Source organism: Homarus americanus, unplaced genomic scaffold (genome assembly GCF_018991925.1).
Source record: "Homarus americanus isolate GMGI-L3 unplaced genomic scaffold, GMGI_Hamer_2.0 scaffold10796, whole genome shotgun sequence".
Lineage (NCBI taxonomy): Eukaryota > Metazoa > Arthropoda > Malacostraca > Decapoda > Nephropidae > Homarus > Homarus americanus.
In genome coordinates this window covers 7,290-24,077 of record NW_024754303.1, presented here as the reverse complement: position 1 = coordinate 24,077, position 16,788 = coordinate 7,290, and the positions used below count along the sequence as shown (strand labels likewise).

Here is a 16,788-nt window from a genome sequence, read left to right as displayed (position 1 = left end):
TAAGTAAAATTGGATTTAATGAATAAATCCCTATTTTCTCCTATTTACTTTGTAATTAATCATTCTGCAAGATGTGTAAAAATAATATGCAAATGTAAGGAAGCATTTATTATCTCAATAGTCGCCAGCCACAGACGCCGCCATCGTCACCCACATACCCGCTAGACGTCCAGGCTTTGGGGGTCAATAAGATGCTAAGCTTATTTTAATCCGTAGAGAGTCTGTTGTTTACCTTTAATGAAACGCGGAGACCTTATGGGTGTTGGTGTAGGTTGGGAGAGGCGGCAACATTCCATATACTAGCGGGCGCAGGCATTTAACCTGACGTCCAAGCTAAACCTCTAATTTAATCTGTCTTTATCACCTGTTTTAACCTCATTTTACAACACCTGGTCATACGTAAAAAATATTAATTATCACAATATATTTCCCAAAAAAATATCCTTTAAGTTAAAATTTGTTGGATACGAAAAAATATATTACAATATTGTGACCCATTTGTCGCATCCTTGGCGCCATAATGATCTGTGGTCTGGAAACAAGATAATGTTATTCCAAACTTCATAACGTCATCAATGTACATATAAATCAATGATAAAATATGACATACTGAATAATTTTACATGGCTTTGAAGTTCTTAAGAAATCATTAGTGATATAATTGTGTTTTTAAGTTACAAATGGATAGTTAATACCAGATCCTTCAAATAACCGTAAGTTATTTTTTTCCTCTTACTGGAGGAGTTATGGCCGTATTAATAGTATCTCAAATGACTTAGAAATTACACAGACTCTACTTTAATTGTGTCTCTATTTATCTAGTTAGGTAGAATCTGAGTGTAATTTGTCTCTCTTTAACCAGTGTGAAGAGGTGATAATGAGAGGTGATGGTGGGTGGTGATGACTTATTTCATTTAATTATTAAAATAATTACCTGGTGGGTTAGATTAGGTTAAGTTAGGTTGGGTTAGGAACAGTATGTCTCTCTCTCGTTTCTCTATTCTTCCTCCTCCTCCCTCCTCCTCCTCCCTCCCTCACTCCCCCCCCTCCTCTCCTGCTGTTCTAGATATTGATCCTGGACGCCACCAGTTAGAACGACCGCCCAGTTATCTCCATCAATCATTCCTCCCACAGCTGACCGCTCGATGCAATTTTAATCTCTTATCGTTCCTAAATAAATGTCTTATCTGATGCCGTCGGGTGGGGAAGTCAACTTCAACTAATGATTGTGGGCCAGGAAGACGATATGAATGGCCTGTTGACGTGGGCCAGGAAGACGATGTGGGCGCCCTGTGTTGACGTAGGCCAGGAAGACCATATAGAATGGCCCTGTGTTGACGTGGGCCAGGAAGACGATATAGAATGGCCCTGTGTTGACGTAGGCCGGGAAGACGATATAGAATGGCCCCTGTGTTGACGTGGGCCAGGAAGACGATATAGAATGGCACCTGTGTTGACGTGGGCCAGGAAGACGATATAGAATGGCACCTGTGTTGACGTAGGCCAGGAAGACGATATAGAATGGCCCTGTGTTGACGTGGGCCAGAAGACGATATAGAATGGCACCTGTGTTGACGTGGGCCAGGAAGACGATATAGAATGGCACCTGTATTGACGTAGGCCAGAAGACGATATAGAATGGCCCCTGTGTTGACGTGGGCCAGGAAGACGATATAGAATGGCACCTGTGTTGACGTAGGCCAGGAAGACGATATAGAGAATGGCCCTGTGTTGACGTGGGCCAGGAAGACGATATAGATGGCCCTGTGTTGACGTAGGCCAGGAAGACGATATAGAATGGCACCTGTGTTGACGTGGGCCATAAAAGACGATATAGAATGGCCCTGTGTTGACGTGGGCCAAAGACGATATAGAATGCCTACCTGTTGACGTGGGCCATAAAGACGATATAGAATGGCCCCTGTGTTGACGTGGGCCAGGAAGACGATATAGAATGGCCCCTGTGTTGACGTGGGCCAGGAAGACGATATAGAATGGCCCCTGTGTTGACGTGGGCCAGGAAGACGATATAGAATGGCCCCCGTGTTGACGTGGGCCAGGAAGACGATATAGAATGGCCCCTGTGTTGACGTGGGCCAGGAAGACGATATAGAATGGCCCCCTGTGTTGACGTGGGCCAGGTAAGAAGTGCTTGACCTCCCAGACTCGCCATTATAGTTTGTTTACTTCCGTCAGCTGATCGTCTTCGCTCATGACTCATTGTTTGTTTACATAAGTCAGCTGATCAACAAACGACCCGCTATCTTGAAATATGTCGTTGCTCTACTAATATTGGGGTTAATATGACGTCCTGGGTATATTTATGTGTTTTAATTTAATTTATGTCATACCCACACCATATTACACCACACCACACACTACACCCCCAACACCACACCCCCAACACCACACCACATCCCCAACACCACACCACACACCACTATAATAAACATAAGATAATTAATTAAACTTTGAACGCTGTTATGTAAATATGATTAAATTAATAAAGGGAGTTGAGTGACGAAGAATAGTGACACCTGCTTTACTTAATTAGTGAAGGAAGTGTGTCATTAATCTACCTGACTGACAGTCTACTACGCTGACAGTCTACTACGCTGACAGTTCAGTACTCTGACAGTCTACTACGCTGACAGTTTACCACGCTGACAGTTCACTACTCTGACAGTCTACTACGCTGACAGTTTACCACGCTGACAGTTCAGTACGCTGACAGTCTACTACGCTGACAGTTTACCACGCTGACAGTTCAGTACGCTGACAGTCTACTTAAACTGACAGTCTATGTATATACAGTAACCCTCCCATACCAGACTAATTCTTGCAAGCCCTGTCCGTTATTGGGAGGATTCTGTTATTGAGAATATCCGCTATTGAGAAGGATTACTCTATCCATTATTGAGAAGTCCGATCTTGAGAAGGTTTACTGTACCCATTGGTGATACGTCCGTTATTGAGAGGGTTTACTGTATCCACTATTGAGAAGTCCACTATTGGGAGGATTTATGGTATACATTATTGAGAAATCCGTTATTGAGAGTGTTTAAATAACAGACTTAAATTAGAGGTCCGTTATTGAGAAAGTATACAGTATCCACTATTAAAAAGTCCGTTATTGAGAGGGTTTACAACAACACACGTAAACAAGAGGTTAAACAAAATAAAACACCACTAGTCACTTATGATTTTATTACCAAAACAAAAGAGCATCGCTTTATACAAAATATATACAGGGAAGGTCAACTAGCTATAGGTTCACAGCCTGACTAGATAACGTCAAATAAATCCACGTCTGGCAACTCACCACCACTACCCACGTGCTCTAGGTAAATACAACCTAACCTAACATAACCCTAACCTAATCTAACCTAACATAACTCTAACCTAACCCTAACATAAGCCTACCCTAACCTCTCTTTGTTTACCTTGTGCTTGTGAAGAGATTAACACCTTATTTATCCTATATTGGGATATAAAAAATACGATTAATTACAAAAACATATAATTGTAATATATATATAATTAATATATTACCCCCTCCCCTCTCCCCCCCCACCTGAAAAAAAGATGTGGTGTTTAAAAGAAAAATAATATTGTCATGAAATTTTAACATCAAATATAAATTAAATCATTGGAATATTTTTAAATCCTGTAACATAAATAAAATAAAATGAACTTTGATTTTATTTTCAAGATGGAATAAAATTAAGTAATAAAATAGTGCAGTTAAAATAATAATGTACAGTTTTTATTATGATTTTTTTTTATTTCCACATAATGAATCTAAGGTGGGTACTGGTAGACTCGGTGGTGGGGGTGGGGGTGGTGGTGGGTGGGGTGAGGTGGAGGTGGTGGGGGGTGGTGTGGTGGAGGTTGGGGGTGGTGTGGGTGGGGGTGGTGTGGTGGGGGGTAGGGTGGGGGGGTGGTGGGGTGGAGGTGTGGTGGAGGTTGGGGGTGGTGTGGTGGTGGTGGGGTGTGGTGGTGGTGGGGTGTGGTGGGGGTGGTGAAGAAGGGAAGAGGGGGTGGAGAGAAGTGATATGAAAGAGGAGGAGGAGGAAGAAGAGGAAGGGGAGGGGGAAGAGGAGGAGGAGGAAGAGATAAAACTATAATAAATTAGATACAATAAGAGTTTCCTTGAATAACAAACGAACACAAACACTGATGCCTCACCAACACTGTCTACCATCACCACTCCTCTCCACCACCATCTCTCTCTCTATCACCATCACAACCACCATCAATCTACCATAACCACCACTATTACAACCACCACCACCACACAATCTCAATATTGTGAGTAACCAACTGGACGCTATTCACAAATGAGATCGTGTCTGGTACAGGAATGATATAAGCCTCATACAGGTCTGGTACAGGAATGATACAAGCCTCATACAGGTCTGGTACAGGAATGATACAAGCCTGTCACGTTCTTCAGATGTGTCACACACCCGTTACACGCTTGATACAGATGTGTTTTAACATGGCTAATACCTCAGCATCTCGGTGACACATGTATTACAGGTGTTACACAGGGCTGGTACAGATCTATTAGGGCTGTGTTACGATTATTACACGTGTTATGCCTGTCACAACACGTCTGCTACACGTATGGTACAGAAAAATAGACTATCACCTCAGGTACAGCTTACTGCCCAGCTGGTCTGTGCAACGAATACAGTTTACCTATACACCACCTTAATTAAACGATCACCTGCAGATCAAACACCCCAGATTATTTCTCTTGATGGTTAAACACACTTAAGCTATACCTGCAGGGGTTAGGTTAAGTTTGGTTAGGTGAAGTTAAGTATGGTCAGGTAGGTTAGTTTTAGAATAGGTTAGGTTAGGTTAAGGTGTTTAATCATTAAATGAAATAACTTGAGGTACCTAATGTTCAGAGGATATTAATTAATTCCTGTATCCCCCTTAAGAAACATCTATGTACACTGCCTCTTGTCTCAACAATGAATGAGTGTCACCTGTCAATATTTTTATCTGGGTAATAGTGAATAATTATGTAGTGGATCTGAGGCGTCAATTTATTTATTTATTTATTTTTTATTAAGGAGAATCAAAGAATTAATTTCATCTCCATGTGACTCGAACGCACAATTGAATCAGGTTTATTACATTGATTCAGCCTCGTTGATGCTTCATATATACAGGGGTTCAGTGTCTCAGAATCAACGTTTGGCCACTACTGTACTTGGGAATATCTTCTTCTATATAGGCACTGATATACACAGCACGTAATTCATTTAATCGTATTTAAAGCTTCAGAACGCGGGTAAAATACTGTTTCCCCGGGGGGTTCGAACAGTAGATAATCCTTAACTGGAGTGGTTTCAGCCAGTCATGTAACACTGAATCACAGAATCACCGAACGCACGTGTTTTTATTTCATTAAATCACGTGTGAACGCCAGTACTAGTTGTCATCTCTTTGAAATGATCCGTGTAAATATTTTCTTCTTGCCTGTCTCTTTGTCTCCTCTCATGTCTGCCTCTGTATCTGCCTTTTCTATCTTTGTTTCTCTCTCTCGCTATTTCATCCTGTCTATTCCTTAGTGCCGATAGTCAGATCAGAGAGCCACGTGACGCTTCATGAGTCAGACAGCTGTGTGACGCTCTATGAGTCAGCTAGAGTCAGATCAGAGAGCTATGTGCTGCTTCATGTGTCAGATCAGAGAGCTATGTGCCGCTTCACGAGTCAGATCAGAGAGCTATGTGCCGCTTCACGAGTCAGATCAGAGAGCTATGTGCCGCTTCACGAGTCAGATCAGAGAGCTATGTGCCGCTACGAGTCAGATCAGAGAGCTATGTGCCTTCATGAGTCAGATCAGAGAGCTATGTGCCGCTTCATGAGTCAGATCAGAGAGCTATGTGCCGCTTCATGAGTCAGATCAAGAGCTATGTGCCTTCATGAGTCAGATCGAGGCTATGTGCCTTCCCAGGTCAGATCAGAGAGCTATGTGCCGCTTCATGAGACAGATCGAGGCTATGTGCCGCTTCATATGCAGACTCAGATGGTCAGAGCGGAAGGCTCTCTCCACAGTCTACACTGGAGGACGATCGCCAGTGTGTTTACGGTAGTGGCGAGTCAGTTCGTCCGACCTGGCGAACTTCCACCCACAGCCTTTCCACTTACAGGTGTAGGGCTTCTCCCCCGTATGGGTCCTCAGGTGCGCCTTCAGGTGGGACGACTTGATGTAGGTCTTGACGCAGCCTTCGTAGGGACAGTTGTGGATGATGACCTTCCTCCGTGCCCGGCGACGTCTGGGTTTGGTAGGAGGTGGTGGGACTTCGGGAGGAGGGAGAGCGCCCCCGTTGGTCATGGTTGAGGTGGAACAGGTGTTGAAGTCAAGGTACTGGGCGTAGCCGCCGTAGGGGGCATGTGAGGGCGTCCAGGGGGCGGTGTAGTCTGGGTGGTGGCCGGGGTGGTTGTGTAGGGCGTGAGGCCCTGCTGGGTACTGAGGTGGTGTGGGAGGTAACACATACTGAGGTGTTCCTTGCTGGTGTTGTTGTTGTTGCTGTTGTTGTTGTTGTTGTTGTTGATGTTGTTGTTGTTGTTGTTGCTGCTGTTGTTGTTGTTGTTGTTGTTGCTGCTGCTGTTGTTGTTGTTGTTGTTGTTGCTGCTGCTGTTGTTGTACCTGTTGTTGTTGTGGCAGGGGGCTGTTTGTGCCCATATACTGCAGGGGTGGTGGAGGACCTGAGTTGGCATAAGGGTCGTCTCTGCGATAGGTGGCGGCCACACAGGGGTACTTGGCCTGCAGGCTGACTCCCTCAGGGTAGGTCCTCTTGAGCCCCGTGCGGATACCCAGCCCCGGAGGGTAGTCCCCATACTCCGCCTTCACCCTGCATGATGAGGGGTCGTAGCCGGGGTGTGGGGCGGCGTAGTGTGGGTCCTGGTGGGGCGGCGTGGGCGGCAGGGTGGTGTGGGCGGCCAGAGGCGACACCATAGCCCCCTCCACTAACTCCGACATAGGGGGCACCGTGGAGCGTCCTAGGGATGATGGGGGATGGTGGAGTGGGTGATGGAGGGAGGGCAGGAGGCCAGGGGGCTGCGACAGAGCGTCCCCCAGCACGGTGAGGGGCGGCAGGGGACGACCACTGGACGTCTCACCTGCAGCAGTGGTGGAAGAGGTGCCCTGGGAAGTGTAGCAGTGGGCGGGCACGTTATTGGTGATAGGCGTCTGAGTGGAGTGGCCTGGGGACTGTGTGTGGGCAGGGTGATGGGTTGACGCGTGGACTGACGGCTGCACAGGGGAGTGGGCATTCATGTGGGCTGGGGAGGCGTTGGGCTGGTGGGCGTGGGCGTCGGGGGGCGGGGGGTGGTAGAGGTGTAGGTCCTCGTGGCCTCCCAGTAGTACAGACTCCAGGTCCAGCCACACCTGCAGGAGACAAGATGATACAGGTGAGCCACACGTCATTATACCTGAGTCTACCTTAAGCATCTACCTCACCCTCTCTCACTCTACCTCACCCTCTCTCACTCTACATCACCCTCTCTCACTCTACCTCACTCCTCTCTCACTCTACCTCACCCTCTCTCACTCTACCTCCACCCTCTCTCCTCACCTCCCCACTCTCTCCTCTCCTCACCCTCTCCTCCTCTCTCCTCTACCTCCCTCCTCTCTCCTCTACCTCCTCCTCTCTCCACTTCCCCTCTCACCCCTCTCTCCCTCTACCTCACCCCTCTCTCCTCCACCTCCACCCCTCTCTCCTCCTACCTCACCCTCTCTCCCACTCTACCTCCACCCCTCTCTCACTCCTACCTCCCCCTCTCCTACCTCCACTCACCTCCTCTCCCCTCCTCCTCTCTCCTCTACCTACCCCTCTCTCCCTCTCTCCTCCTCTCTCAATCTCCTCCTCTCTCACTCTACCTCCCCCCTCCCTCCTCCTCTCCACTCTACCTCCTCTTCTCTCACTCTACCTCACCCTCCCTCACTCCCCTCACCTCCCCTCACTCTCTCTCCTCTCCACCTCCCTCCTCTACCTCCCTCCTCTCCTCTCCTCACCCTCTCCTCTACCTCACCCTCTCTCCTCTACCTCCTCCTCTCCTCTCCCTCCTCCTCTCTCACCTCCCTGACTCTCTCACTCTACCTCCTCCTCCCCTCCTCCCCTCCTCCTCCTCTCCTCTACCTCCTCCTCTCACTCTCCCCTCCTCATCTCACTCTCCTCCCTCCTCTCTCACTCTACCTCCCCTCCCTCACTCCTCTCTCCTCCCACCTCACTCTCCCTCAATTATAGATATATACTCAATATCACCCTTAACTCACTTGACTAGAATATACTGTGATATATTTAGGTTAGGTTAGGTTAGGTTAAATTTGGTTTGTTGGTTAGTTGGGTTTATTTGTTTCATAGAAGGTTTGGGTTAAGTTTCGGTCTTGTTTGGTTGTTTGATTTTAAGACAAGTTGTGATAGGACTTGACTTTCTCCTGGTGTGTTTAAATGGAAGAGATGGCACTGAACTGTGACCATAGTGAACTTAAATGAGCAGATCTGGCATATGGACTGAAACCTCTCAAAGACATACAGTATACTAAGCGATCACTGCTAAAGTTATCATAAAGTTCAAGTTGTTAGCGGTTATTGCTAATGAATTATAACGGAAGTGTATATTGTTAGCGACTATTGCTAAAAACATGTCTAACACATTCATTTTTAAGGTATTATTGAATCCCCCCCTCCCCTCCCCAGTGTTCCTACGTCTGGTAAGAATGTCTGCCCTCAAGCGCTAATAAACAACACTTAAGATACAGTTTCTTGATACATAAAAGACGTTATTTGGAAAACAAAAGCGAGTGTGGTTTTGTTATACGAATTTACCAGGAGTTAAAAGTACGTGTGTTTGGTAAGGATGTTCCCCACAGCGTGTAAACAATACCCAGATGAATTATATAGCTTAAACAAAAAAACATTTTTCACTTAACAAAACGTCTAGACAAAAACCTGTTTCAAGAGATAAAGTCGGTTTATAGACTATACCACTGTACTGCTCCCACCAGTGATACTTACAGAGCCACACCATGAATACACAGCTCATTAGATAAAAAAAACAAGTGAAAATATTTATTACTTATTGTCGCTCGCCTGGCAGGGAGCCATCATTATCGGCGCTGAAACTGTCGTACCGTATATCTTAAACATAACGAGGTCGGTGGATTTTCGACCTTACTGCCACGGAAGCTAAAACCAATTATTTGCTTGTAGAACGTATTGGTAACTTCAATTACAAATAGAGATAAATGGCGATTAGAAGACATAACTAGAGACGCAGTGATCATATCGGAGTGAGGAACAGTATATGTGGCCTCTTGAGCTGACGTTCTCGGGTCAATACGGATTATGGATGAGTTAGTCAGTGATGTAAACGGATACATTTACATCTAAATTCGAAAATTCCGCTGATTTGAATAACTTGTCATTAAGGCGTTTGTTTTAGCTTATGTTATTTGCGTGTAGGTTAGGTTAGGTGTAGGAGGAAATGATAAGAGGTGTTTGTTATTGTTTGTATAGTACTTCTGGTGCAGATGGGGCTAATTAAAACCGACAGACATATATAAACAAGAAAATTGTCAACACAGAAAGATAACACAAATGGAATGATTGGAACACACACATACTGAAACATACACATCTACATATACTGAATCATACACACAAATACACCTACTGAAACATACACACACATACTGAAACATACACTCATACATACTGAAACATACACATACACATACTAAACATACATACTGAAACATACACACACACACCGAAACGCACACACAAACACTCTACCTTCACCACCTTAACTAAAGTCAGGTACCCGTTCACAGGTGGATCGACTGAAGGTGCCTGGGGGTGCGGACGAGGGAACATTAGGTGAGGAAGCCAGTATACTATCTGTTTATCCTTGGACGAGATGCACTGAGTATACTGTATGTATGTGTGTGTGTGTGTGTGTATACCAGATTAAAACTGTTGATTTGTTCATATTATTTTTTATTTATTTATTGTATATTTCATAGAATCGCTTAAATATACAAAGCAATTAATTTATTTTTGCTGTTATTATTTGTTTAATTTTCAGCAATACTGGTGGTAGTAGTAGTAGTAGGCCTATGTGAATGCTTAATTTTCGTATTATTATTATTAATATTATTTGTGTTTAGGCTCGTGTTTGCTATTTAGGTTCGTAATCCCTTTTCATTTTCGTCAGATAGTTTAAGTAAACACATAATCAATCTTTCATGTTATTTTCTTTTCAATTTTGTTCCGGTTTCGTTCCTCTCCGATTATTTAATTTTTAAAACTCCTATTCGTATTTATATTGATTTTAGAATCTGTTCGTGTTTTGGAGGTAATTTTTAATTCCATTTTATGGGTAATTTAGGTATTTGTTCATATTTTGTAAGGAATTTTAGTATTGCCATTTATTAATTTACTGTTATTTATTTAGCATCTTCTATTTACTGTTATTATTCCATATCTACGTAATATAGCTATCTATCTATAGTTGGGTAATATAGAGGTCTGCGATTCAGTTTTTTCTTCAAATTTTGTTTATTTTATGTTTTTAAATTTACGTATATTATTATTTTTAGAAGAATACGGATTTTTTTTAATCTGCGATGTTGTTTATTATTTTTGTTGTGGTATTTATTTTCCAACATTATTATTACCGTATCATGTTGGCAAGTAACACGAACGAATTACCTTATTTTTTTCCTCCAAGACGATGCATCCCAACTAAACCTAACTAACCAAGAGACACCAGATTGTTTTTGGTGGGGAGGGCGTGGAGTAGATTTAGTTAATTAATTAAAAGAACAGAATTAATTAATGTTTTTTTTAGTGTATTGAGTATTGTCGTAGTCACTTAAGACCATAATTATACCTGATAAACTCTTGAGAATATCTTTGTGTCGTATCTCTAAGTGAGTGAGTCAGTCAGTTGTGTATTTAGGAGAATTTTTTTGAGGGGAGATCTGGAAATATTTCTTGTGTTTGTATAATTATCTATCTATCTCTTTTGTTTTTATCTTTCTGTTTTTTTATATTCTCTCTCTCTCCCTCTTTTTTTCATTTTCGTCTTTTCTCTTTCCTTCCTCTTTCAATCTCTGTAACCCAGTCTTTTCTCTCTCTCACTTTTTAACATTCTTTCTATTTCTCTCCCACCCCGTCTCTCTCTCTCTCTCTCTCTCACAGTCGATTCTCTCTATATCTCTCAGTCTCCTCTCTACTCTTTTCTCTCTCTCTCTCTCTCTCTACTCACCTCCTGGTACTCCTTCATGGCGCGTCCTTCGTCAGGTGGTTCTCGACCCGGTGGAGATTTCAAACAGTTCGTCCCCTCGAACACGACCTGTATAAACTTCTCCTCCTATAAGTCATCTTCCCGCACCTTCAACGCCTGTTACTGATGCCTCCAAACACTCCCTGGTGTCTCTCACCTCCTTCGTTCCTTTGTTTTTTTTCTCACCGTTTGATGTCTCAGTATGTCACAATAGGGATTTTTTACGTCTCACTTCACTAATTTCATAGGGATCCGGGGACGGTATTTGTTTGGCGCCGATTTTTAGCTTTTGGGGGTTATTTTATCCCTCCTGCGGTTGATTTTGAGGTATTGGAATCATATTGAGATGGTTAGAAGCACCGAGGTTGTGTATCACGGGGAGATAATGGAAAACTGAGAGGGGTTTGGTGTGTGGTAGGAGGTGGTAGGGCGGGCGGGCGCTGGGTGATGACTGGCGCCTGGCTGACACACCGGGACCCGCGCACCTCTAGCCACGCCCACCCCTCGCCAAACCTCCTCATCTTGGGTTAAATCCGCCTTGAAATAGTCGACTAATTTTTTTCTATGGGTCTATTTAAGATAGTTGAAGATTATCTTTGTTTATATACATAGAAGAGAAACCAATAAGGGAGTTAATTTGTCAAAAGACTTCAAGTCAATAAAGCGTGACGTCACCTTGGACCAATCAGGAAGGAGGAGCCTATAGGCGGGGCTTTCTTCCTGGTAAACTGTTGCCATATGAGACTTTATACTTTAACAAACTTCCCAATAGAAAAATAAAATAAAATAAATAAAATAACAAAGATTAACAAAATATAAATCATTCACAGACACACAGACGTAAACTATTGGAAGACGATGGTCATTTGATAATAGCGGAACTTTCCTCCTACGCCGCTTTTACGACTGGAGACACAAACACAGAAATACCGGAAGCGATGACACCGCCCCCGCCGACATGTGGCATTGTGGTGGGCGTGGCTTGGGTGATGGCGGCTGGGCGTGGCCGGTGATGGCGGTGAGGGCGTGGCCTGGGTGCGGTGTCTGGGCGTGGCCTGGGTGGCGGCTGGAAAGTGGGTCCAGGACACAGTTATCTAGAATCACGACCGCCGGAGGATGAGGGTGTAAGAGGTGTACTGGGGTGTGTTGAGGGTGTAAGAGGGTGTGTTGAGAGTGTAAGAGAGTGTGTTCAGGGTATATGAGGGTGTGTTCAGGGTGTAAGAGGGTGTGTTGAGAGTGTAAGAGAGTGTGTTGAGGGTGTAAGAGGGTGTTGAGAGTGTAAGAGAGTGTGTTCAGGGTGTATGAGGGTGTGTTCAGGGTGTAAGAGGGTGTAAGAGGGTGTGTCTAGGGTGTATGAGGTGTGTTCAGGGTGTAAGAGGGTGTGTTCAGGGTGTAAGAGGGTGTGTCAGGGTGTAAGAGGGTGTGTCAAGGTGTAAGAGGGTGTACTGGGGTGTGTTCAGGGTGTAAGAGGGTGTGTTCAGGGTGTATGAGGGTGTGTTCAGGATGTAAGAGGGTGTTCAGGGTGTACTGGGGTGTAAGAGGGTGTGTTCAGGGTGTATGAGGGTGTGTTCAGGATGTAAGAGGGTGTGTTCAGAGTGTATGAGGGTGTAAGAGGGTGTCCAGGGTGTAAGTGAGGGTGGAGAGGGTGTGTTCAGGGTGTTTTCTAGAGTTGATAATAGGAAATGATATAGTTAGTCATATTCGTTTTCTCTGGTGTTAATGTTAAAGAAAACGCTATTCAAAAGTGTCAGTTTAGCGGTAACTTAGGTATACCCACGTCCATATTATAATACAGTAAGATCCTTTCATTGTTCTTGATAATTTTAAAGCCCAGTTATGTTTTGATTCCACACACCCACACACACCTACCCCACACACACACACACACCTACCCACACACACACACACCCACACACACACACACCCACACACACACCCACCCACCACACACACACACACACACACACACACACGGTGGTAGATCTATAGAATGGTCTACCTCCTGAGTCTTAATTATCACCATATATCTGTGGGTAAGTAAGTGAACTCAGGAGATATTTCGTAGTCATACCCGGGAGATATTTTTACAACGCAATATTAATACTGCATTGTTGATGGTAATTAGGAGTCACCAGGTTGTTCATATTGTTTACCTTTGTTTATTATAGTGCTAGTGACACTGTTTACTGTTTATATCTTTAGTGTTTAATACGACGCTATTGACATATTGTTTTCTGTTTACATTGTGGCTGTATTATTGTTTATTATGGGACACATAAATACGTTTTGATAACCACTTCCCAGCGGCCAGAGTATAAAGGTAACATTAACACCTAACCTAACCTAACGCTATAACAACCTGTCTGGAAATAATCACCGTCCTCTACCATTCCCTTCTGTGTGTGTGTGTGTGTGTGTGTGTGTGTGTGTGTAGTTTTATTTAAGGTTCTCAGACAAACAATAATTTAAAAAATATAATTATATATTTTTATTAATCGACATTTTATTTTTTTTCTGAAATTATCGAAAATCACAGAACCACAATTATTAGAGCCTATGTTTAATTAAGAGACAATAATAATAACAATAACAACAAGAACCATATCAACAACAATAATAATAATAGTAATAGTCTAGTAATAATAATAATAATAATAATAATAATAACAGTTTTGTATCTAAATAACCAACAACTTAATACAACCAACAACAACAACAACCAACTACCACGTCAAGTGTTAAGGTCACCACACCAACAGCCACTTGACTTAATATTTGACCTTGACCTCATCTCTTCCCTAACATACCACACTCATCAATTTTTCTACCAAGTTAGACACACACACACACACACACATACACACACACACACACACACACACACTAAGTGAAACCAATAACCCTTAAGCTTTTGTGTTGATAGTATAGAAGGAAATGCATGACAGTTATATGACAGTTACATGACAGTTATATGACAAGGATTTGAGTCAGGGAGCTATAGATTTGAGCCAAGGGGGCCATAGATTTGAGCCAAGTAGCCATAGATTTGAGTCAGGGAGCCACATAATTGAGTCAGAGGGCCAGAGATTTGAGTCAGGGGGCCATAGATTTGAGTCAGGGGGGACCATAAATTTGAGTCAGGTGCCATAGATTTTACTCAATGGGCCATATATCTGACTCAAAGGGCCATACATCTGACTCAAATGGCATAGAGTGGAGTCACATATTTAACACTCGTAGGAAGGCTGCTGCTGGCCGTTCATGAAGAAGTCGATGATGGATTCAACACTGGTGATGGTTCTGCTACGAAGCCAACCAGCCCAAAAGACAAATGAAGGGCACCCTGTGGACAGTGACCGGTGTTAGTGGACAGTGACGGGTGTTAGTGGACAGTGACCGGTGTTGGTGGATAGTGACGGGTGTTGTGGACAGTGACGGGTGTTAGTGGACAGTGACCGGTGTTAGTGGACAGTGACGGTGTTAGTGGACAGTGACGGGTGTTGGTGGATAGTGACGGGTGTTAGTGGATAGTGACGGGTGTTAGTGGACAGTGACGGGTGTTAGTGGACAGTGACGGGTGTTGGTGGATAGTGACGGTGTTAGTGGACAGTGACGGGTTAGTGGACAGTGACGGTGTTAGTGGACAGTGACGGGTGTTAGTGGACGGTGACGGGTGGTGGGCAGTGACGGGTGTTAGTGGATAGTGACGGGTGTTAGTGGACAGTGACGGGTGTTAGTGGATAGTGACCGGTGTTAGTGGACAGTGACGGGTAGTGGACAGTGACCGGTGTTGGTGGACAGTGACGGGTGTTAGTGGACAGTGACGGTGTTAGTGGGCAGTGACGGGTGTTAGTGGATAGTGACGGGTGTTAGTGGACAGTGACGGGTGTTAGTGGATAGTGACGGGTGTTAGTGGACAGTGACCGGTGTTAGTGGACAGTGACGGGTGTTAGTGGACAGTGACGGGTGTTGAGTGGACAGTGACGGGTGGTGGACAGTGACGGTGTTGAGTGGGCAGTGAGCGGGTGTTAGTGGATAGTGACCGGTGGTGGGCAGTGACCGGTGGTTAGTGGATAGTGACCGGTGTTGGTGGACGGTGACGGGTGAGTGGACAGTGACCGGTGTTGGTGGACAGTGACGGGTGTTAGTGGACAGTGACGGGTGTTAGTGGGCAGTGACGGGTGTTAGTGGATAGTGACGGGTGTTGGTGGACAGTGACGGGTGAGTGGACAGTGACGGGTGTAGTGGATAGTGACGTTAGTGGACGTGACGGTGGTGGACAGTGACGGGTGGTGGACAGTGACGGGTGTTAGTGGACAGTGACCGGTGTTGAGTGGGCAGTGACCGGTGTTAGTGGATGATGGTGGGTGACCGTAGTGGACAGTGACCGGTGTTGAGTGGACGGGTGGTGGATAGTGACGGGTGTTAGTGGACAGTGACCGGTGTTAGTGGACAGTGACGGTGTTAGTGGACAGTGACCGGTGTTAGTGAACAAGTGACGGGTGGTGTGGACAGTGACGGGTGTTAGTGGATAGTGACCGGTGTTAGTGGATAGTGACGGGTGTTAGTGGACAGTGACGTAAGTGATAGTGACGGGTGTTAGTGGACAGTGACGGGTGTTGGTGGACAGTGACCGGTGTTAGTGGATGGTGACGGGTGTTGGTGGACGTGACGGTGTTAGTGGACAGTGTGACGGTGTTAGTGGACGGTGACGGGTGTTGAGTGGACAGTGACGGTGTTGGTGGATAGTGACGGGTGTTGAGTGGACAGTGACGGGTGAGTGGACAGTGACGGGTGTTGACAGTGACAGTGTTAGTGGACAGTGACGGGTGTTAGTGGACAGTGACGGGTGTTAGTGGATAGTGACGGGTGTTGAGTGGACAGTGACGGGTGTTGACAGTGACGGTGTTAGTGGACGGTGACGGGTGTTAGTGGACAGTGACGGATTTGAGTGGATAGTGACGGGTGTTAGTGGACAGTGACGGGTGTTAGTGGACAGTGACGGGTTTAGTGGATAGTGACGGGTGTTAGTGGACAGTGACGGTGTTAGTGGACAGTGACGGTGTTAGTGGATAGTGACGGGTGTGCAGTTATGTTAGTGGACAGACGGTGTTAGTGGATAGTGACGGGTGTTAGGTGAGTGACCGGTGTTATGGACAGGACCGGTGTTAGTGATAGTGACCGGTGTTAAAGAGACAGTGACCGGTGTTAGTGGACAGTGACGTGTTAGTGGATAGGAGTTGACGGTGTTAGATGCAGGACAGTGACGGTGTTAGTGGACAGTGACCGGTGTTAAAAGGAGGTACCTACCTAACCTGCTTGTTATGTAAACTTAACCCGAAACATAATTTAACTTATGATAACTCACTTATTAATAACCATGACCCGATTTAACCTGACATGACTTAACCTGCTTAACAATCACCCAAAAGAACAAAAGGACACATATTAACAATAATTTAACCTCAATTA

General features: G+C 44.8%; 1 protein-coding gene across 1 annotated transcript; it reads right to left on the bottom strand.

Moving 5' to 3' along the window:
• Positions 1 to 6,076: 6,076 nt before the first annotated feature.
• LOC121855764 (mastermind-like protein 2) lies at positions 6,077 to 11,355 on the bottom strand. The gene is made up of 3 exons (XM_042350878.1): positions 11,299 to 11,355; positions 6,671 to 7,411; positions 6,077 to 6,607 (listed from the first exon to the last, which is right to left on the bottom strand). The coding sequence occupies exons 1-3, from the start codon at positions 11,314 to 11,316 to the stop codon at positions 6,077 to 6,079; spliced, it is 1,290 nt and encodes a 429-aa protein (XP_042206812.1). The 5' UTR covers positions 11,317 to 11,355.
• Positions 11,356 to 16,788: the final 5,433 nt, after the last annotated feature.

Coding starts and splice junctions, on each gene's coding strand:
- LOC121855764 (XM_042350878.1), bottom strand. Junction 6,608..6,670: donor CCCTGCCACAACAACAACAG/GTACAACAACAG, acceptor CAACAACAACAA/CAACAACAGCAGCAACAACA.